The sequence below is a fragment of the Typopeltis vanoorti genome, chromosome 6 (assembly GCF_054136105.1).
Source record: "Typopeltis vanoorti isolate ZY-2024b chromosome 6, IOZ_Tvanoo_1.0, whole genome shotgun sequence".
Classification (NCBI taxonomy): Eukaryota; Metazoa; Arthropoda; class Arachnida; order Uropygi; family Thelyphonidae; genus Typopeltis; species Typopeltis vanoorti.
In genome coordinates this window covers 85,550,290-85,574,491 of record NC_143554.1, presented here as the reverse complement: position 1 = coordinate 85,574,491, position 24,202 = coordinate 85,550,290, and the positions used below count along the sequence as shown (strand labels likewise).

The 24,202-nt window shown below is 37.2% G+C and overlaps 1 protein-coding gene across 1 annotated transcript in view; it reads right to left on the bottom strand.

Moving 5' to 3' along the window:
• The window catches only part of Nost (Nostrin), a 281,655-nt gene extending 264,909 nt beyond the window's left edge, over positions 1-16,746 (bottom strand). Inside the window, exons 1-2 of the mRNA XM_090394525.1 lie at positions 16,467-16,746; positions 213-382 (exon numbers count right to left, since the gene is read on the bottom strand). Of these exons, the coding sequence (XP_090250651.1) occupies positions 213-239 (27 nt within the window). The 5' untranslated portion in view covers positions 240-382; positions 16,467-16,746. The remainder of the gene's footprint in view (positions 1-212; positions 383-16,466) is intronic.
• Between the last annotated feature and the right edge of the window lie 7,456 nt (positions 16,747-24,202).

The window sequence follows — 24,202 nt, the reverse complement described above, 5'->3', positions numbered from 1 at the left end:
AAAGTTACAGCATGGGCAAAGAGCTTATTAAATAGATAGAGAAGAGATAATTCATAACATAGCAAGAAACTAAACAAGAACTAATCTACAATGCATACAAAGTAAGGATCTGGAATACCGGACAGAAGACAATATATAATCACATGAATAAAAAATAAATAAATAAATAAAATAAAATAAATTCATTGTTAAATCCTGGAATATATACTCACCCAAAAGGAATCCCGAAACTGTATCATTTCTATACTTTTAGATATCCTTTGTTTCAAGGGGTAAGATCTTTGATTACCTCCTTATAAGAATTAATGTTTTCATCATCAACAAAGAATAATTATATGCTCACATACCAAAAGATTTTGATCCCCAAAACTGCAAAAATATGCTGAAAAATGCACTTATATTAACAATTTGAATGAGAAAATTGTTATAATAATATTTCTGAGATCATTCAATGAGTAATAAAATTTAATTAGTTACCTGTACAATGCTACATGAGAAATTTTTCTTTGGGTGAAAAGGAAAACATTTTTCTTTTCACTCAAAGGCACAATAAAGAAACTTAAATAATGTAATACAATTTAAAGACAGCTTTATCGTAACGAAGTAGTGTCTGTAGAAAGTTTTTTTTCACTTGGTTACAAAGTAAATTATACCTGCCAAGAAATTATATTCTTGTTTCATCCTTTATGCAAGTATAAGCAAAAACAGTATGCACATGAAGTATCTTAAAACTGGGATGCTTGTATAGAGAGAGAGAATGAATTCACATTGATTACCTTAGTATCCATATGCAAAGCACATTTCCTTTCAGAAGGAGTCACTACCCAGACTGGTTTTGACCTTCAATAAGGTCTCATCAGTGGTGGGAGTCAAACCCAGAACAATACCAAGGCAATCAATGTGAAATCAACTGCTATATACAAGTAGTCCAGCTAATGTGAAGTCATCTGTCTCTGTATATGAGCAGCCTAGTCTTGAAGTTACTTCACATGCAAACTTTGTTTGCTTACATTTGGATAAAAGATTAATCAAGAATATAATTTCTTGTCAAGTATAATTTACAACTTTTTTACAATTGTCTGATCCAGAGTATTTTAATAATAAGGTACCTTTATTACCTTTTTTTTACTACTTGTTTATGAGAAATATATGATTTCTGCATTAATTTAACCTTGATATCTTCCTGGGTCTAGCTTCCCACGGATGACATTTTAATCATGTTCATCTTGGGACTTGCATTCTGGAGTAGAGTGGTTCTATTCAGTGGTAAGTTCTCGCCTGTCACTGAGTGTCATGTCCTGAAGTGAATTGTGTTAGGAGTAATGAGTTCAGTGATAATTGTGGATCACTCAAGTGAGATTTTGAGTGATCTTGTAGATAACTCAAATTTTTTGGAGAGGTACCTCCCCACTATAAAAATACCTCAATAAAGGTCGAAACTAGTCTGGGTAGTGACTCCATCTACAATTCCAAAGGAAAAGTGCTTTGCATTATGGGATACTAAGGCAACTGATGTGAAGTAATTAGCCTCTATATATAAGTCCAGTGATGAAGATACTTCACAAGCAGAGTTTGTTTGCTTACACTTAAATAAAGGGAGATTAAACACAATAATATAATTTACTTGTATATATATATATATATATATATGTATAATTGTTAAATGTGTAAGAGAAGTAAATAGATATTTCTCAAAAGAATGGCAAGCAAATAGAATTCACTGCTTGGCTTGAACAGGGAAGGAATGAGGGCAGGAATAATATTATTCACTCACTCTCTGCTTGCTAAGAGAAAAATTTGACACTGCTAACACCCCTTCCACTCTTCAAGGATGAACCCTGGTTCTTTTCCTCTTACTACATAATGAAAGATTTACCTCATATAAAATCCTTTTACCAGCTTGTATAGCTATGTTCATATCACTTCTCCTCTGCTTGCTTGTTTATCAGGGTTTATAACCCACATTCCCTTAATTCATTCTCAAATTCCACAATCCTGATATCATAGTTATCCACTTCTGTATCCTCTCTGTTTTTTTTCACCCTCTCAAAATCCTGGGCAGCAGATCAAAGCAGTAGTCCAGATAGAATAGTAATAAGGCCATATAAATTAGTATCATGACTTCCTTATTCTTCCATGTCAGTGCCCTTCTCAGCATCATTGTTATCCTCTAAGTTCATTAGGTGGTAAGGCTTATATAATTTTGGTGGTTCATGACAATATTATTATTTTAAAAAATTGCAGCATACCTATATATATATTAATTACATTAACTTTCAATTAATATTTTCAGTATTTTGGCAGTCAAACTGCCATTATCAGGGAACAATGAATAAACTGGCATATGCATACAGGCACTACATTGGGTAATACCAAAGCAGAGCAACAAGGACGAGCCTAAAGTCCTCTTAAACAGTACCCCCCCCCCCCTAGTGGGCTAGAGTTCTAAGAATAAATGCTTCCAAGATTTGAGGCAGTTTTGTGTAACCAAATATGCTGAGTAACTCCTTAAGGCTATAGCAGATTCCAGGAAAAGTCTTTCATATTTAAATTTGCTGCCTAAGCAAATTTAAATATGAAAATTGTGGAGTAAGGTGGCCTTTTACCTGTGGTGGATGTCCAAGGCATGGTCAGCAAACCCTGAATGAGCTGTAGTGAGGGAGCCAGATGTAGTCCGGCCTGTCTGGAAGTCTGATGTTCGCTATCCTGCTTGTTTGGCCACAGTACTTGGATTTGGTGGGAATTGTAGCCATTGGCTAAGAACGTGTCATGAATCAGTTCAGTGTTGAGAGCATTAATATCAGAACTAATCAATTTTGTCCTGTTGTACAGGATTTTTATAATTCCATGCTGTTGGGGAAAGGGATGGTATGATTGATATCTACCTGTCCATGGTTTTCTGTAAACTGAGAATGCTAATGATTCATTAGGCTAGTGACATGTAATCAAGGTATCTAGAAAGAGATTTTTTTTTTTTCTTAAGTGAACCGGATGCTGGTTGTTCTGTTAGGAAGGTGTCAAGAGCCTTAGAGTCATTGACAGAGGTTAAGGCTTTTTCTTCAAAGTTCTCTGTGAAATAGTTAGTTGGGGACAGCCTGCATGACTGTCTCCTGATCATTCTCTCTTCTGTTCATATGTGGTAATAAGAAAAGGTTGGACACAACCTTTGCTTATTACTGCATAAACTTAAAACCAGCTATAAATAGATGTAGACTAGATTACTTCCAGAATACAATATCTGCATTTAAGTTTATGTGTATCAATAGCAAGGATGATATTCCTGGTTGGAATCAGGTAACCACTTCTACGTATCGGGATTCGCCTCACACCTGTCACTCCCTGATCTTTGAGCTCTGAATATATCTTCTCATCAGGAACATCAAGGAGATCACAATCTGATATCTCACTCCTGTACAAGAATTGAGTATTTTATGAGGTGTTACCATGATAGGTATTCCACCCAGTGATATTGTTCTTAGTTGTTTCTCGGAATGCTGCTGACATGTTTCCACTAGGATATCACCAGAAAGTAATTTCTGACAGTTTTGGGAAATCCTACGATTTAGAAATCTGCCCTTCTAAACCCTTCTGAATAAAGAATAGTAACATTTTCCCTATGGCTTTTCACCTGTTGCATGGATGATCACAACACTGGTATATTTATACTAATATCATGTGTCTTTTGTTTCTTACTTCTGTTACCAATGTTATATCTATGGTATCACTACTTGCTTGGAACTTTGTTAGGGCCCCTGAAATGTTTGAGGATGAAGAATCATGTTCAAGGGTTTTTTGCTTTGGTGCCTGAGCTCAGGGTTTATAACCCACATTCCTCAACAACTGTAAAAGCAGGGTATCTCAACTGTTCTGTTACATTCCTAATCCACTGAGATGCTTCAATGTTAGAAATATAGACATGCCCAAACTGCCTGTCGTGGCTCTACAACCAGAGCCCTATGTGGTAGTAAAGAGCATGATAACAAATCTTGCTTGCAAAAAAAAGCTAAATATGTTGACTGTCAGGAGAGATCATCCAGCTTACTCTCATGCATGTCAGAAGTGGAGTGGAATGCAAAAAGGAAACAATCAAGAACAGTATTGACCACTAACACAACTGTTCTGATATCCTCCTATGCTGAAAAGTTGGCAGCTAAGAAAATGTCAAAAGCATCTCAAAACACGTATGTCTATTCCACTATCTGATAATTTCACCATACTTGTACTTTATGATCATGAGTGCTTCTCTGTTGAGTGCATTAATTGCATGATCTTATGGTATTACTCCAGAGACAACTCCAAAAATGGTTCCATTCAATGAGAACCTACTTGTCAAAAAATTATGCCAAAGATATCACTTTAAGATAAACCACCAGACATCCCACAAAAAAAATGGATACTTCAGTATCATCCACTGAAAGTAAGTTAAACTTGCCAACTGACCCTGCCACATCAATGTATTGAATATTTTACCATAGGAAGAGATGGACACTGGCCATTCGTACTTCCCAAAAACAACTGATAAATATGACAAAGGTAAGCCCTCACGAACCCATATTCCTTATCGATGACTTTAATAGTCACTTGTCTGGAAAATCAGACAAGTCTGTAAAGCCAAAACAAAAGAAAAATTTTTACAATGGAACTGTCATGAGTTTTGCCGGAATATCGATGCTGCAGAAACACAAACCGTTCTGTTTATAGGGAACACCAATGAGAACCTTACCTTCACTGTTGTACACAAGGACAGAACTGGAGGTGGTGCTGCTCGTGGAAGAGTAGCCATCCTAGTGGGACACTCATGCTCCTTTCCATCATGTCCAGCTTAATACTACAATGGAAGCAGTAGTAATTCGACTATCTGTGGGATTTCTTATTACAGTATGCTCAATTTATTTACAACAAAGTGCAAAGTTAAATGGTATCAATCTTGATATCCTCATCTTGCAACTGCCTGAACCCACATTCTTTATTGGTGACTTTAATAGTCACAGTACACTGTGGGGTAGTGCAACACAAAGAGATGAGTTTGTATTATTAAATGAATCCTTGACAATAATGATCTCTCCCTTTTGAATAATAGGCTCAGTACTTTCTTCCATATCCCTCACCATTCACATTCTACAATTGCTCTTACAATTTGCTCTCCTTCCATTCTTCCACTGCTCACACGGAATATCAAAAAGAACATATATGGAAGCGATCACCTTCCTGCTCTTTGCACAATGCCTTCAAAGGAAACATATTTTCCTACACAAATGCCCATATGGAAAATGAAACAAGCTAACTGGACCACTTTTTTCCATCTTGCAAAATTTAATACTGATACAGTCAATCAAACACAAGCTGTAAAGTATGTAACAGACTGCATTGTCCAGGCAGCAACAGCCTTCATTCCAAGAACATCATGTCAATTTTCACTCTGTTCAGAGCTTTGGTAGAACTCAAAATGCCAAACAGCCAAAAAAAAAAGATCAACACAGAGCATAGGGTATCTTTTGTAGATACTCCACCACATCAAACTTAATAGCTTTTAAACAAGCTTAGGCCAAAGCAGGTTATGTGAGATGTCAGTCAAAAACAATCTTAGATTCAATTTACCTCATCAATTAATCAAATGACCAGTGTAAAAATTATATGAGATAAAATCCAGAAAATGAAAGACAGACAGAGAGCACGTCATTTGTCCACCTTTTGCCAGAATCTAAGAAACAGCTTCATATCCTCCTTGATTTTTAATATTGAAAGAGTAGCACAAGAAAGAAAAGCTAAAATTTTCTAACAATGGGCTTGAGCCATATAATCATTCATTTGTTAAGAAAGAACTAAAAAGATAGTTCAGCTTGGCCTGATGACATCCATTATGAAATTAATAATAAATAATAAATGAAATAATGGATCTCCTTCTCTTAATATACAACAGAATCCTTGCAGAGGAAGAGTTTCCGGATTCTTGGCATTAGTCAGTTGTCATTGCTATCCCAAAACCAGGAAAGGATCCAACACAAGCAAATAATAATCGACCTAATAAATCGACTCTGAACAGCGATCAGTGATTGATTGACGTGACAAGTTGCAAACTTGGTTCAGTGGATTACGATGTTTCCTTCAGGATTATCAGCGTGATTGGTGTGTAAATTAGTGATTGATTGAAGATGAAAAGACTCATCTGATCACTGATAGTGGAGACAAAGTAAAACTGACTTTTGATGCAATTAAATTGCTATTGCTTCGTGTATTTAGCCAACACTTGGTATTGTTGGCAGTCCTCTGCGGCTGCAGGATTTTCGAGAGAATTTCTGCTGGCAGGTCTCTAGACCTGCGGGATTTCTACTTGCACTCACATGCAATTAAAATGATATGAGCGTGCCTAACCTAGACGCTGTCACTGATTTTCTCGATGAAGAGCCAGTTCTTATATTCATTTAAACTTCAAAAGAAGTTCAAGCTGAAATGGCCTACTAGCATGATCGACCCCGACATCATTATCGAGTCACTCGACTCACTTTTGTTAAAAAGCTATTCTCAAAAAATTTGAACGAGAATGGCCCAGCTACTTAAACTTATATTCTTCACCCGAGGTTATGATGAGAAAAATGAAGGCTCTCCTCAAATGGAGGAAAAAACTCAATCTTGTTGTCTCTGCCTCTAATCCTTCTGATCAAGGAGAGATCCACGTTCATAAGAAGCGAAAAACTCTCGCTGCTGAGCCAACAAATGATGTTAGTATGGACGAAGATGCTCCCATTTCAGACCCCTCTGCCTCCCTCAATGAAAAGGTGCCGCCGATTATCCTAAGGGAAAAGCAGAGATGGACAACACTAAGAACCACCATGGCTAACTTACAAATAAGTTATAGATCGGCTAAAAATGCAGATGAGGGCATAAAAATTCAGCCTGCCATGGTGGCTGATTATAGAAATCTTACAAAGGAGCTGGACGCAAGTGGAACATGATATCACACATTTTCACTTGCCTCTGAATGTGGTGAAAGTAGTCCTACAAGGAGTCTCCAAGGATATTGACACGGATGAAATAGTCAATGACCTCAACTTACAGGATCTACCTCCCATAAAGGTCAGTAAAATGTTCAGATCAAATAAGACACCTATGCCTCTAGTTTTAGTAGAGATTCATAATATTTACAAAGACATATACAATCTAAAATCAATCTGTGGACTTAAAATCACCCCAGAACCATTGAGGAAGAGAGCATCTTCTATGTAGTGCCACAGATGCCAAAAATTTGGCCATGCCCAGAAGCTATGCAAAGCCCAGTACAGATGCTTAAAATGTGGTGAGAATCACCCCACAAACACCTGCACCAAGCCAAAATCCACCCTGGCTAAGTGCACTAATTGTGGCGGTCCTCACCCCACTAATTATAGAGGATGTATACATCACCTCAAAAACAGATGGAACGATCCAAATAATCAACCTAGCTTGTCATCTAGTGCAAGAGTTCCTGAAATTCAAGCTCCTCAGTCCTCCAAGAGTGAGAACATGACAACAGGTTCTCCGCCACCATTAACCGAGCCCCTTAAGAAAATGAATCTTCAACATCAAGCGAGAACATATGCTGATGTGGTCTGCTCCAAATAGATAGTATTTGGAGCAGGCCACATCAGGGTACAAAACCAGAATCTGGCTAATCCACATTCAAATCTATCAGCTATTATCATCTCTTCTCCTGCAAATATGCTGCAGGATTTAAGCAACTCAAATCCATCACTAAGTGTTACAAAAAGATTCTTACAGCACACCCCAATCCATATTATCTGCACTCGCTGATGCATAGGAAAAAAATCATCCCAGATTCACTTAGGATTATCGCTTGGAACGCCAACGGTACCAAAAACAAGGTGTTGGAAATCCAGGAATTCAATAATAGATATAACCCAGATATATTTCTAATCAATGAAACACACCTGAGGCCTGCTGACAACCTAAAAATCAGAGGGTATCAGATTTACAGAAATGACAGAGTTGGGTATAGAGGTGGAGGTACAGCCACCCTTATCAAAAACTATATCAACCATCATTCAATAACCAACCCTACAACCACCAACCTCGAAATCACAGGCATTAATGTCCTCACAAACTCAGTTGGAAACCTAAAAATTTTTGCTGCTTACAACCCTCCATCAAAAACATTTTGACCTCAGATCTGGATGCCATCCTTGGAGTAAAAGGACCAGTCATCATCAGTGGAGACCTCGATGCAAAGCATCCTGCCTGGAACAGTAAATCTATCAACAAAAATGGCTGCATACTGTTTAACTACCCAAGTTCCAAATGCATAGCTGTGGCTGGTCCTAGATATAGTTGTCCTCCAAAATGTCAAATTGCAGTACAACTTGGATTCACTTGACGAATTAACCTCTGACCACAACTCTATTCTGCTCCAATTAGGCAATCAGAAGGGACTGTCCCCCCCCCCTGCCTCACACCTTCATACCTTGGGAAAAATTATCCAATGTGCTCCCAAACTACTTTGGTCCTGTTCTTCATATTAACTCTAAAGAAGAAATTGATTCTGCAATCAATAAATTTACTCCACAAATCAATGCAGCCTTATCGTCAATCATCTCAAATACGCCTACTTCTAAGCCTAAAAGACTTCTAGAAGATATTATGAACTTTAATCAGGGAAAAAAATAAGGCAAGAAAAAGATACTTTAATACCAGGACTCCCCAGGATAAAAAGTTACTCAACCGGTTGAATAGTGCAGTGAGAGCTACACTGAAGGCCCACAGAAACAAACTATGGGAAGATAAATTAGCTTTCATTTCACCCGGTGATCAAACCGTTTGGAAACTGTTAAGAAATATCAGAAATAAAACTCTTCCTCCTCTCAAATCGGATTTAGGCATAGTTCACTCAAATGCTGAAAAAGCCGAAACTATAGTCACTTAGAAAAGCGGTGCAGCCCATCTTATGATAACCTGAACTTCAATCATATTTAAAAAATCCACCATGATGTCAGATACGTACTAAAACAGTGTGATACTTGTACCAGCCAACTCAGACCTACTTCTCCAGCCAAAATCTATGACATCATACAAAATTTTAAAAATAAAAAAGCTCCTGAACCTGATGGTATCCCTAATAAAGTTATTAAACTGCTACCCCCAAAAGGCCATTGTACATCTTACAACAATAATAAATGCCATGCTTAGATTAAAATTCTCTATGCTTGGAAGTTGGCAGATGTGGTCCCTATTTATAAGCCTGGTAAGGACCCACAGCTGCCACAAATTTATTGCCCCTTCAGTCTGATTTCCAATTTGGGCAAAATCGCTGAAAAAGTCATCCTCTCCAAAATTCAAGTTTCTGTTAACAAGCTAAATATCCTACCTATAGATCAGTTTGGTTTTCGCAAACTCCACAGCACTACTCAACAGATCCATAGACTAGTTGAATACATTACCACCAGCTTTAACTGGCATCAATACACTGGAGCAGTCTTTCTTGACTTAGAAAAGGCCTTTGACAAATTATGGCACTTTGGACTCCTATACAAGCTGATTTTAGCCGGCATTCCACTGGATCTGATCCACCTCATTAAGTCCTTTCTTTCTGGAAGACACATGCAAGTTAAACTAAATGGGGCGGTATCTACCCAGCGGCGGATCTTGGGTGGAGTGCCTCAAGGATCATTCCTGGCGCCGATACTTTTCTCGATTTACATCACAGACATCCCACATAACCAGATGTCATCTATCATTGCTCTCTATGCTGACAATACAGCAATACTGGCCAGATCTCTTAAACCGCATCTTGTTACAAAGAAACTACAAGATAACTTGCTGAAACTGGAACACTGGTTCTCCATTTGGAGACTGCAAGTAAATCCTCAAAAAAGCAGTGCTCTTCTGTTCACAAAAAATTCAACATCTCCCAAAGAAGACATCTTTCTATTTAGCATCAGGATTTCCTGGAAAACAGAAGCCAAATATCTCGGCGTACTGCTAGATAGAAAACTAACCTTCAGTCCGCATGCAAAATCCTTATGCGCAAAGGCATCAAAAGTTATCACTCAGCTCTATCCTCTTATCAATAGGAACAGCAAACTAGATATTAAAATCAAATTGCTCCTCTACCAGTTGATGATTTGTCCCATTATCACTTATGCATCCCCTGCCTGGAGCCATACTTCAAGCTCAAATATCCTTAAACTGCAAAACAAATGCTTACGCATGATCTTAAATGCACCATGGTACATTAGAAATGTTCAACTTCATCGAGACACAAATATCCCTTATATCTACTCTCTCCTGCAATCTTTCGCAGTAAAGTACTTCTCAAAATCGTCCTCACATCCAAATGAATTAGTCCAACAAGTAGCAAATTATGATGAATCAGAATTATGCAAATATAGATGACCTAAGGCCATCCTGGTTCCCTTTCAAGATCTATAACTTGCCCAACTCGGGCTGAGCACGTAGCTCATAAATTTTTCCCTACACAGTAACCTATCAGATAGCAAGGATTAAAAGCATTATGCTTCACCCTTATAGACTTCTGCTCTGAACAGCTGTCTTTGTAAGATATTAAAGAAAATGGTTGCCAGACATCTCTGGTATTTAGGAAGCAACGATGTTCTCTCCTATGTGGATTTCATAGACGTTGTTCAACTTTAAACCATTTGGTCCATTTAGAAACTTGTATAAGAACTACTATGTCTGAGCTACTTGTATATAGAGGCTAATGACTTCACATCACTTGCTCAGTATGAATCCCATAATGCAAAACACGCACCCTTTTTTTGGATGTGCAAAATGCTACGCATAATGGAAGGGCCACTATAAAGGTCGAAACCGGTCTGGGTAGTGGCCCCTCCCATTATGCATAACATTTTACACGTCAAAAAGGGTATGTGCTTTGCATTATGGGATACATACTAAGGCAAGTGATGTGAAGTAATTAGCCTCTATATACAAGTAGCTCAGACACGAATATATTTTACATGCAAAACATTGTTTTGCTTTCTTGGGTAAAGGATTAAAACCAAGTATATAATTTTGTGGTATCTTTAATGTATAGAAAAAAAGTGTCTATGTACACTTCTGTTGCAAATGCACTCCACCCAGATGCTGAATTAAAAATGGGATGATCTGTCTGTTATTTCAGTAGCAAGAGAAACCAAGTTCTTGGGACTCATCTTTGACAGAAAACTTACATTTCTTGCACATATTCTTCAACCTAAGAGAAACATGCAAGAGAACATTGAATGTCCATTGCACTCTATTCTCTACTGAATGGGATGCAGACTGATCTCCATTGCTTCATGTTTATCGTGCACTTATACTTTCAAAGCTCAATTATGGGTCTCAACTGTGGATGTGCAATGCAGAATAACCCCCGATGGTCGGATCCCATCCATCATATGGTATACAGATAGCTACTGGTACCTTTCATACATCACCCACTCAAAGTCTTTATGCTGAAGCAAATGAACTGGCGCTATCACTTAGAAACAGTGGTCTTTCAATTATGCCCTAAAGATATAAAGTCTCTTCCCATTCATCCTACATGGACTAGTCTCCTTTCTCTGTTAAAATGTTAAAGAGACTATGCAAGCTGTTGGCATGAATGATGACAACATTGCCTATACCTTACAAAACAGCATTCCTCCATGGCAGATTTGCACTCCATCCTGTAACCACACACTTTGTCAGCTACAGAAGTTGCATACTCCATGATCTGCAATTGTTTAATGTACACAGAGCAGTCTACTCTGATTTCTTCACCATCTATACTGATGGTTCTAGAACAGATATCTGTGCTGCTGTGTTTCCTGACATTACTATCTCCAACCAGATCCCACCTGATTGCAATAATTATACAGCAGAGATGCATGCCATTCAGCTTGCACTTGTGCATATAAAACAAAACCGCTACCAAACGTGTAATTTATACAGACTCACTGAGTTCTCCACAGGCTGTGTCCACTCCTATCCATAATACACATCCAGTGCTGTGTGAAGTTTTACACCTGTTGTACAAAATGAAAACCCCTAATTTTGGTTGCAATAGATTCCCAGCCACACTGGAACTAAGGGAAATGAGACTGCAGATGCAGCTGCTACAGCAGCTCATACTTTTATGAGCTGTTGTAGCAGCTCATAAAAGTATTGTTTGATGTATTGTTTGACAGTCCCATATACAAACTAGACACTTTATAAGATCAAAGCTAATTGCCCAATGGCAGGATGAATTGACAAAAAAAATCAGATGACATTAAGCCTGAAATTAAGCACTGGCATTTTGGTTAACACACAAAGAGAAGAGAGGAAGTTGTTCTTGCTAGGCTCTGCATAGGTCATAGCTAATCTTACACATTCTTATTTACTGACGGCTGATAACACACCTGTGTGTGAAAAATACAACACGTGTCTTACTATTTGTCATATTTTGGTGGAGTGTCAACACATTACATGAGAGATTAATGAAATTTTTACCTATCTAACCGGATCCCACCTGATTGCAATAATTATACAGCAGAGATGCATGCCATTCAGCTTGCACTTGTGCATATAAAACAAAACCGCTACCAAACGTGTAATTTATACAGACTCACTGAGTTCTCCACAGGCTGTGTCCACTCCTATCCATAATACACATCCAGTGCTGTGTGAAGTTTTACACCTGTTGTACAAAATGAAAACCCCTAATTTTGTTTTTTTGGTTGCAATAGATTCCCAGCCACACTGGAACTAAGAGAAATGAGACTGCAGATGCAGCTGCTACAGCAGCTCATACTTTTATGAGCTGTTGTAGCAGCTCATAAAATGTATACTCAGGTATACTCATATGTATACTCAGGTAGATGTTATCAGACTCAGACAAACTGCATGATGTTTTTAACCTTTTACAAAGAATTAATTTATTATTATTATTATTATTATTATTATGATATCTCAAAGCAATATAATATGACAATATCCAAAGAAAAAACAAAAATAATGGCATTCAAAGGAGAAAACCCAATAAGAAGTAAAATAGTGATAGATTATAAAATACCAGAACAAGTAACACTTTCAGATACTTGGGATGTGATCTGTCATACGAAGAAGAAAAAGATATACACACTAAAATATCAAACTTTGTCAAAGTAAATGGCATAATAAATAATATATTTAAGCCATCCCTGGTACAAAAACACACTAGAATCAGACTGTATAATGTCTTGTCAAAACCAACTCTACTATACGGAAGCGAAACATGGACCATGAAAAGGAAAGATGAAAAACGAATTCAAACAGCAGAAATGAAGTTCCTCAGAAAAACAGCTGGATATACCAAGTGGGACCACAAAACAAATGAAGAAATCTTACAATCCCTGAAAATAAAACCAATTAATTACTACATAAGACAGCATAAACAAAAATGGCTAGAACATTTAAATCGAATGGACAACAGCAGACTACCAAAAATATTATACAGATACAAAATAAGTGGGAAAAGAAGAATCGGAAGACCAAGAAAGAGATGGCATGAGACCGGAACAGGCCACATGGCCTAAATTCCATGTTAGGAAGAAGAAGAAGATTATTATTATTATTACACCCTGCATGGAGTTTGCAGACTCATCATGGGAGGTGTGTTCATTCAAATGATAACATATTTATCATATAGAATCTTAAAATTCTTAACACATCTCGAATTGACAACACATTCTGGTAATGCGTTCCATTCGCTGACAATTCTCCATGCAAAAAATCTGCTCTCCTCACCACACTTTTACACAACTTCCAGGAATGACCTCTGGTTCTTCTCCTCTCACCATCTACTCATTTTATAATCCCCTCAGGATTAATTTGATAAAATCCTCTCACTCAGTGGCACACACAGAGGGGGGTGCCAGAGACCCTGGTCCCCTCCTAAAGAAAAAGGGAAAACACACTAGAAATTTTTCCAAATATCTTTTTCTAATTAAAATTCATTTTTTTTTAATTTATGTTGTGCCGTGTCTTCTACTTCTATACTACTTATGAATTAGCGATCGTTGCAGATACTCAGTCAACAGGTCGTATGCAATGCGTAGTGTGTATTCTCAACTCGGACCTCCCCCCTTTCAAGATTAAATCCTGAGTGCGCTACTGTCCCTCACTAACCTAAATGTTTCTATCGTATCACCTCTCTTCCTCGTATCCACCAAACTCTGTAATCCACATTTCTTCAACCCTCTCTCTCTCTCTCCACAGCCAGCATTCCAAAGTCCCGATATTGTCTTAGTCACTCATCTCTGGACCCTCTCCAATGCCTCCACATCACAATGAAAACAGGTGACCAGATCTGAGCACAATAGTCCAAGTGTGGTCTGACAAGTGCCTTATACAGTGACACAACCACTTCCTTATCCTTACATGTTACAGTACTTCTTATCAAAACAATTTGTACAAACATATTTGACAGCAATTTTATCTATATGTAAATACTGCATTGCTTAACTTAATTTGTGTACCTATATGTTATTTGCTAATTTATCTTTGACTATTCATGTACTTACTGTAGTAACCTTTGACCTTATGTACTGCTGTGGCCTTTTCTATGGCACAGACTTTGGCTGTTCTTGCACCAATAAAATACAAACCAACCAACCAAACACTATTCTGTCAGATTTGGTTTCGAATGCCTGCATAGCATTCGAAAAATAATTTGGAAACATTTTTAAGATGTTCTGTAGCATAGTGTGGAGTGGCCTCTTGCAATGAGTTGGAGATATTATATAATAATAATTTTATTGAAAACCATAGGAATTTAGGAAACAAACACATACAAAACATGTTTTAAAGTGTTCCTTCCTTTATTCATCCACACACACACACACACACACACTATATAAACTATTACATATGGGATGGAGTTCATAGACTTATTGTGGAAGGTCCATTTCAAAAACATTAATTATCAAGACCTGTCATATTTTGCCTTGAAATCATTCACCAACAAAGCACAACTTACTCTGGCAATCTATTCCACTAATTCACCACTCTCTGAGCAAAAACATGTAATCCTAACTCCCTTGCTAACCACACTCTTAGTCAACTTCCGTTGATGATCTCTAGCTTTCTTCACATTATTCATATACTGAAATATTTCCTCCACATCAATCCTATAAGCCCCCCCCCCCCAAGCAACTTATATGTCTCTATCATATCCTTCTTCCCTTATCGGCTTATCAACCAATCTCTGTATCCCACAAATCTTTAATTCTCTCCTCATATGGAGCATCACACAGACCTGCTACAATCTTGGTCACTCACCTCTGAATCTGCTCCACCTCATCCACATCTCCAAGAAACCCAGGCAACTAAATCCAAATGAGGCCTTATCAAAGCCCTATAAAGAGGAATAATAACCTGCTTATCTCTGCATGTCAGAGTGTTCTTAAATAACCAGGTAATCTTATGTGCTGTTTTAACCATTTTTGTAAATATGCAAAAATTCTTTGAATTTTAACTCTCTATTCACCAACACCTACCAAATATGTGGCTTCATCAGTTTTCCAGTGTACAGTTCCATCAATATGGTACATAGCCTGTAATCTTTTCACTCCGAAATGCAAAATGTTCCAATTTGTCACATTAAATTGACAACCGTTCTCCTTTGACGATACAGTCAGTCTATTTAAAATCATTCTGTAAAATACAGTATAGCGGGAGAAAAAAAAAAAAAAAAAAAAAAAAAAGTCCCTGAAGAACTACGGCGATATATGTTATGGAGTAAACGGGTGGCGAAGTTCAGTACTTTTTTTTTTTTTTTTGCGCCATACCATATTAACATAATATCGACTTTTTGCTCTACCTAATTTTTCTTCATCTGCAAACAACTCATGTCTGGTTTCTAAAGTAATCAGAAATGTAAAATATACATAAAGAAATAAAAGGAGTTATGAAAATAAAGTGATTATTATTATTATTATTATTAAATATGATTTATTTACAAACGAAGGGGTATAAAACTGGACAAAATGTGTGTGCGTGCAATTAACATTAGAGAAAATAAATTTTTTAAAAGTTAAAAAAGTTAATTTTAATATATAGTGCATATTATCCTCTTTAAACACACAAGTCTAAATCATAAATAATGGGAATTATTTATGATTTAGAGGAATATATATATATACATATATATATATATATATATATATATATTCCTCTCAGACAATATAAGGAATACTGTATTTAAGTAATTCTTAATTGTAGTTAACATGACATCCGCTCTACCCCATACAGAGTGTGGATAACTTCAAAGCGCACTACAGCGGATCTTGAGGACTTGAGTAAAATAACAATAAATAATAACATGAATTACAAACATTATCATGTTTATAATTCTAAACATGATCACGAGAACAAATTTTAATCATACAATTGTCTAACATCACAAAAGACATTTTATTAATTATAAGTAGAAAAAATCAATTGGAAAATAAGAAAAAACATTAAATGCTACTTACCACTTTTAGAATATGGATGACTGATTTATAAAACGTGATTTTTCACCAACTGTATAAAAACTCCACAAAAACTCATGCATTTGAGCATTGTAATTTATTATGACTAACATTTCCGGTGGTTATTACCTAATGCATATTCACTTAGGTTTCTTAAAATTAGCACACACTTCAAGAAATGTTTATTGAATTATAATAAATGTGTAGTCCACCTTTATAAAAAAGATAAAAAAAAATATAAGTGCTTTAATTAAACCATTTTCGAGCAAACACCTATTCTTATACCCCCATACGCACACGCGCACCTAGAGTAGCAGTGCCGTGGGATATTATTAAATATCAAAATTTACGCTCCTCATAATTTAATACTCCTGACGTCACTGTTGCTTACGTTATGATTGGTTCGCAGAAGCTGAGAATTGGCCAACCGTGAAACACAGTGCGATTTTTTTTTTTCGTTTTCCAACTGTTGGTAAACTTAAAGTAAGCATCAGGTGGCAGATAAGCAAAATATAATCAGCAAAAGAAAATTAAATTAAAGTTTGCTTTAACACTTATTTAAGTTTCAAAAAATAGATTGAAAAGTTTTACCTCTTCTTCCTTATTTTGCTCTGAAGATAAAAATTCACAAAATGTCGATGTTTCACATTCATAAATATTAATGAATAAATAAAATAGCTAACTAACCAATGATTAAGAACTTTGAATATCTAAACAGTAACACCAGTGAAGTCGATAAGCACATTAAGGTTCATGCCTAAAAAAAAAAAAAAATGATAATAATGAATCGCAGATCATTTTTTAAGCAGGAGTTGGCTATACGTATAATAAATGTTTTATTTTGATTGATTTGTTCATTTCTGACATCACAGAACATTTGAAGACTGAAAACCGCCTGTTCAATGCCATCATTAGTAATGATGATCCTTTAGTTGTTCAGTGACTTGTGTCTTATTAGAAATCATTTTTAGCCCACTGAGATAACTACTTTAAAATCTCTCAACGTGAGAGTCTTGTCAATTTCAGTAAAAGCATTTAAAGAGAATTACAACGAAGAGCACTCAACAGAAAACAAGTTCTCATACGGGAATGGATCATTCATCTTCGCTTGTTGATAGATGGGGAATTCAGAAAAAAATCAGCTCGCACTATTCCCCATGTGCAGAGGCAAAATTGCCATGTAAACTTTACAAGGAGAGAGAGAACTGAAAGGGGCTTCCTGAAAAAATTTTTTTTTCCGAAAATGTTCGGTGAAAAAAAAATAATAAAAATAAATTAATTAATTAGAAGTCCGACAAGGTTTACTCAGGGAAGATTGAGATATATTTTATTAACATTATTATTATTAGTAGTATAAAAACCTCCATGGAGTCAAAGACTCATCGTGGGAAGTCCACTGTTATACACACAGTTTATCATACTGTGCCTTAAATATATTCACTGTCTCTGCACACACCACACTCTCGGGCAAAGCAATCCAATCACTCACCACTCTGTATGCAAACAATGCTCCTCACTCCCTTGCTCACACCGTTCTTATACAGCTTCCAGGAATGACCTCTTGTTCTCCTGCTATCCTCACCCATTCTGTGCAAAACCTCCCCGACGTTAATCTGGTAATAACTTCTTAACAGCTTATATGTCTCAATCATATCCCCCTTCCTCCTTCTATCCATCAATTTCTGCAAATTGCATTTTGTCAATCTGTCTTCATACTCTACATTCCAGAGACCAGAAACCACCTTAGTCAATCGCCTCTAAACTTTTTCCAACGCAATTTCATCTTTTTGAAAACCACGTGACCAGATCTGTGCACAGTAATCCATATGTGGCCTGATCAAAGCCTTATACAAAGGAACCATAACATCCTTACTTCTACAAGTCAATGTCCTCCGCATCATTCCCATTATCCGCTGTGTTGTCTTCACTGTTTTAGTAACATGTCCCCGAAATTTTAGGTCCTTGTCTACAATCACTCCCAGATCTCTCATTTCCTCTACCTCTTCCAAGATATTTGCACCGATTGTGTACTTTACATCCCATCTCTGCTTCCCAAATTTCAAAACTTTAACCTTACACTTTGAAACATTGAATTGACATCCCACTTATTAACCCATTCAGCCAGTGTATTCAAGTCCTCTTGCAAAGCTACAGCATCTACACTACTCCTGATAGCTCTCCCTAACTTTGCATTATCTGCAAACAGCTGTACATCACCATTCAGACCTCTCCAGATATCAATTACATACAAATTAAACAGCAATGGACCCAAAACAGACCCTTGAGGAACACCACTAGTAACTTTCCTCTTCTGGGATATCGCTCCTCCATAGACAACTCGCTGATACCTATCAGACAGCCAATCTCCAATCCAGCGAACCAATCTACTATTCAGCCCCATCCGTTCCAATTTAATTCGACGAACCTTATCGTACGTTCCAATTTAACGTCCAATAAGGTTTACTGAGGGAAAATTGAGATATATTTCATATTTTATTAACATAATTTATTTCATTTTTTTCTAAGTGGCACTTATTGCAATTTTTTTAAAATTAAAACATACGGTTGATTTCATTTTTCTTATTTTAAAATAGTGCATGATATTTTTTTCGCTGTCATTTTTTTCTGAAAGGTGCGGCCTCTCCTCTTTTTATCCTTCTCAATATTTCAGCTGGGTGCTGGGATTGTCTTTATTTGTGAGGCCATCGCCATCTGTAGCGCTAGGCCACCTGAAGAAAGAGCGTTCTAAGTTGATTCTAGTCGCCTACTCCAAGATTTTTTTTAAAAGCCTTTCTTCGACCGATTCCCGATTTAGTCGATGTCTAGCATGGACAAGTCAAGCTCGTTTTTTTTTTTTTTTTTACGTAAACTAGAGTGTTTAATCCCGCAACTCAGAAAAATCTTCTGTAAAACCAGCAGTATTTCAAGCAGTAATGTATGGTGGTTGGATCAGTAACCACGAGATATAGACAGCTGTCTGCCGAACTCTCTTCGTCGAATGCTGTTTAAAATCAGTCATAGTTTCGCCAGCTATCTCTAATTGGCTATACATATATAGTCAGTCCTAGACTTAGACTTCGCCCACTCGTACCTACAACGGCCATCCTGTTCAGATGTTGTTCGAATATCACCTCCCTCCTGTAAGCCAATGGACTGGGTTCTTATTGCTGCCTTCCAAGTATATTATTTAAGAAATATTTTTGCTCTGTCTATTGCTTCCGGAAAGGACGTAGATACAGCATTTGGAGTGGGGGTAACAGCAGAGCTTATGAACGGTATTTAGAAGTCGCCACTGAAAATATTATTATTATCACGTGACACCTCCAAGGATCCAAAGACTCATCGAGGGAGCGCACCCCCCCACTCTACAACTCTCCATCTCCACCACTCAATCTACCAACTACAGCGAACCACATCATTATCTACACCAACGCCATATACTGCCCACCACTAATATTTTCACAGACAATCACAAACATCCATGCTCACGGCGGGATTCGAACCCGCAGCCTTTTGGCTTGAGAGCAGATACGCTAACCACTCAGCCAATCAGGTTGGAATATATGTTCATGCATTCTCATGATTCGACAAGCAATTCGTGATAATGTGGTGCTGCTAGCTAAACAACTGGAGATGCAGTGCATGTAATAGAAGTGAAAGAAGAAGAAGAGCTCTCAGTTGAAGTCCTTATAGAGCTAGAGGCACAGAAAGGTGGGGAAAAATTTTTTAAAAATTAGAACAGAATAAGAAACCCCCAAAAAAAGTTGACAGTTAAAAAAATTAGCACAGACATCCCACAAGGTTTGTGTCTGGTGGAGCATCGTCAGAATGCTTTGTTGCATGTCTGAACTACAGCAATTTGTTGAAAACCTAGTCCTCTCTGCCTTCTCAGGTGAATAGTACACTTAATAAAACAGCAAATTTGAAGAATTACTCTTACTCCATGTCTTTTCTGATGATTACCTTTTAACCGCATGGAAGCATTGCATACTATGCTTCGTCATTTATTCTAGCATAGTACGGTACTGTATAATTTTCTGTCATAATTTATATACTGTATTATTTCACTATAAACAAGAGGAAAATTAGGATAAATATTATATTTGCTAAAAAAATTATATAAAGTTTACCCAAAAGTTCTCAGACTGTTTATGAAAAAAAAAACGATCAAATGAACTTACGTCTTACCGTTTATCACCTTCTAAGCAGTTCCCTTGAGAATATACACTGCTTGGATATCCTGCTTTTCCATCTCAGTGATACTACATGAGATGAAAGAGCAGGGAGTCAACTGCGAGTGCTACTCGGAGAGAACGACCACCACACTCACTGAACGTGACTGTAGGGTACTACGAAGGATATGTAAAATCCGCCATTCGTCGACAGACACGTGAATGCGGAGTCCCCAGCATCGAATAAGAATCTGCACAAAAACATTTAGAACAGAGGCCAATAATATAGGTTTCCATGGTATGGAAACCCATGATATTATTTGCAATATGGAAGCTTCACATTACCCGAACCAGCATATCCTAATGAACATCTATGGGATGAAATGGAATCTCGGATTGGGGGGGGGGGGTTAAGGGACATCTTCCCCTCAACATTCCAAGGGCTCATTAAACATCTCCAGGAAGAATGGTCCAAAATTTCCATTGATCGCCATCGTGCGCTCGTGAAAAGTATTTGTTATTGCAGTCATCGAATTATTGCAGTCATCGCAGCGAAAGGAGGTCCTACATCTTATTAAGGCGGGCGCCATGGCTGTTTGTTCCTCACACTATGGTGTCTGACTTCCTTCCAAGCAGTATATACATACATACATACATACATACATACCCCTCCCACTGACCTTACCACAGGAAAAAAATGCTTTCCAGTTATATTGTAGAACATATTGTTATTATATTGGTGGCTGTGGAGTCTTTTAAAAATATCCTTTACCTCTTCATCGCTAGACTACCAAAAGAAAGACCGTTATAAGTTCAAGTCGGCCTTAAGAACTTTTTCTAGGCCTTTTTCGAAAGTTAGTCTATCTTTGGAGGCAAATAGGATTTTTTTTTTCTCCCAGAAACTGAACTTTTTAACTCGCAACTCAAGGAAATCGACAGTAGAAATCAGGAAATGGTGATAATTGTCTGCATTAATCTCCTTTCCGGATGCCTATGAAATTACGGATAGACTGATAGCCCTGGTGAAACTATCAGTAACACCCAAGGAAAGACTACCCCTTGCTTATTCCTAGTGTGGAATAAAAGTTGTTAGAAAATTTTAAGGAGAGAATATTAATTGTTTTTATTAAGAATTATTAAAACTTCAGGATGTCAAGGACTCATTAGGAGAGCCTCTTCCAGATTACATAGTACCTAAATACCTCTCTCTCTCTTTGAAAGCACTCACTAAAGATGCGCTCACAACATCCACTCGTTGTTGCCCATTCCATAAACTCACCACATACACAGGCACTATGAGAAGCACGTGGACCTCATATACGTCCTTACTATATACCCTTATTCAGTTTTTATGAATAACCCCACGAATTCTTTCCCACCAGCCATTAGCCGATCTCACTTGTGTTATGCTTTAAATACCGTTAATACCATAGGTATTTGTCATGTCTCCTCTCTAGAAGAGAGGAGACATGATAAAGGGCTGCACAGTTGTATTTTGAAGAGTACAACGGATACCCATTTGCACGGCCCAAATATCATCTTTGGTCACCTATAGCTGAATCTTTTAAAAGATCACTCCTGCTGTTACCTCACCCCTTAACATTAGCACAGACATCCCACAAGGTATGTGTCTGGTGAAGCATCTTCAGAATACTTTGTTGCATGTCTGAATTACAGCAATTTGTTGAAAACCTAGTCTTCTCTGCCTTCTCAGGTGAATGGCACACTTAATAAAACAGCAAATTTGAAGAATTACTCTTACTCCATGTATTTTATGAAGCATTGCATACTATGCTTCGTCATTTATTCTAGCATAGTACAGTACTGTATACTTTTCTGTCATAATTTATATACTGTATTATTTCACTATAAACAAGAGTAAAATTAGGATAAATATTATGTTTGCTAAAAAAAAATTATATAAGGTTTACCCAAAAGTTCTCAGACTATGAAAAAAACGATCAAATGAACTTACGTCTTACTGTTTATCACCTTCTAAGCAGTTCCCTTGAGAATATACACTGCTTGGATATCCTGCTTTTCCATCTCAGTGATACTACATGAGATGAAAGAGTAGGGAGTCAACTGCGAGTGCTACTCGGAGTGAATGACCCACCACATTCACTGAACGTGACTGTAGGGTGCTACGAAGGATATGTAAAATATGTAAAATCTGCCATTCGTCGACAGACACGTTGAATGCGGAGTCCCCAGCATCGAATAAGAATCTGCACAAAAAACATTCAGAACAGAGGCCAATAATATGGATTTCTATGGTATGGAAACCCATGATATTATTGGCAATATGGAAGCTCCACATTACCCAAACCAACATACCCTAATGAACATCTATGGGATGAAATGGATCTTTGGTGACCTATAGCTGAATCTTTTCCACTCTTTCCCCATCTTTTCTTAAACCAAGTGGCCATAATTTTTTTTGCTCGAATTGACAGTTTCACAGCTTATCTTAAAGTTGACAGATTCCTTTCAGAGGAATCATCATTAAGATAAGTCGTGAACCTTCTGTTCATCGTAAAGGTTGATATTACTGCAGATGATATTCTTGTTTCCACTCTGTGAGCATCCTCATTATAATCTGCTGAAGCCTAATAACCTCCCCTCAAAACCTGCTAGCAAGTGCCTATCTAATTGTGAGGACATCTTCTACTTCCGTCATCATGAAAAAATAAAATCCCCAAACGCTATTTATTACCAACAGAGAATAGGAAGAACTATACGCATAGCTCCTATAGCCTAAATTTTTAAAGATTATAAAGGCAGCTATCCATATTCTTCAAGTTTTTCGCTCGTAGTGAGATAAAGATATCAATAAATTAAGGCCTTTTAGGAGAAAAATTAAGGCAGGCAACTGTCGCTATCTAGTCGCCACAAATCCTAACACTGGTATAACTGTTTATAATAGCGTGAATTCTACTGCTGGTTTTTCGGATGTGGGGTTAAAATCCCAAGTTTCCTCAAGGAGAACCTACTTTTCAGTGCTAAAGATCAACTAACTGGAGAATCAGCTGAGCAAAGGCTCAGAAAAACTACCTCTAGTGGCAACTAGAATAGAACATTATGTGACCGCTAATTCATAAGTAGTATAGAAATAGAAGACACGACACAACATAAATAAAAAAATAATTAATTTTAATTAGGAAAAGATTTTTGGAAAATTTTCTAGTGTTTTTTTCTTTTCTTTTGGGGGAACAGGGCCCCTTGGCCTTCCTCCCTGGGTGCGCCACTGCACTGTCGAAATCTCTGGTTCATTGATAGCCTGGGCTCGCTATCAGTGAAGACTGAAAGATGGAAAGTGCCTGTCTTTCAATGTTAGTTATGGTTAAAGGAGCTTCTCCTGTTTCCCTTGAGGAATGAATGGCATTAGAGAATTTATGCATTTTGCATTTTTTTTTTTTTTTCAATACAAAATCTCGACATTTCATTAGCTGGCATATTCAGTTTCTTGCTCAGGAGATGAACAATGAAAGTTGTAAGTTAGAAAATTCATGTGTAACCTAACATGACACATGCGTTTGCAATATTAAGATATTGTACGCTCACAGT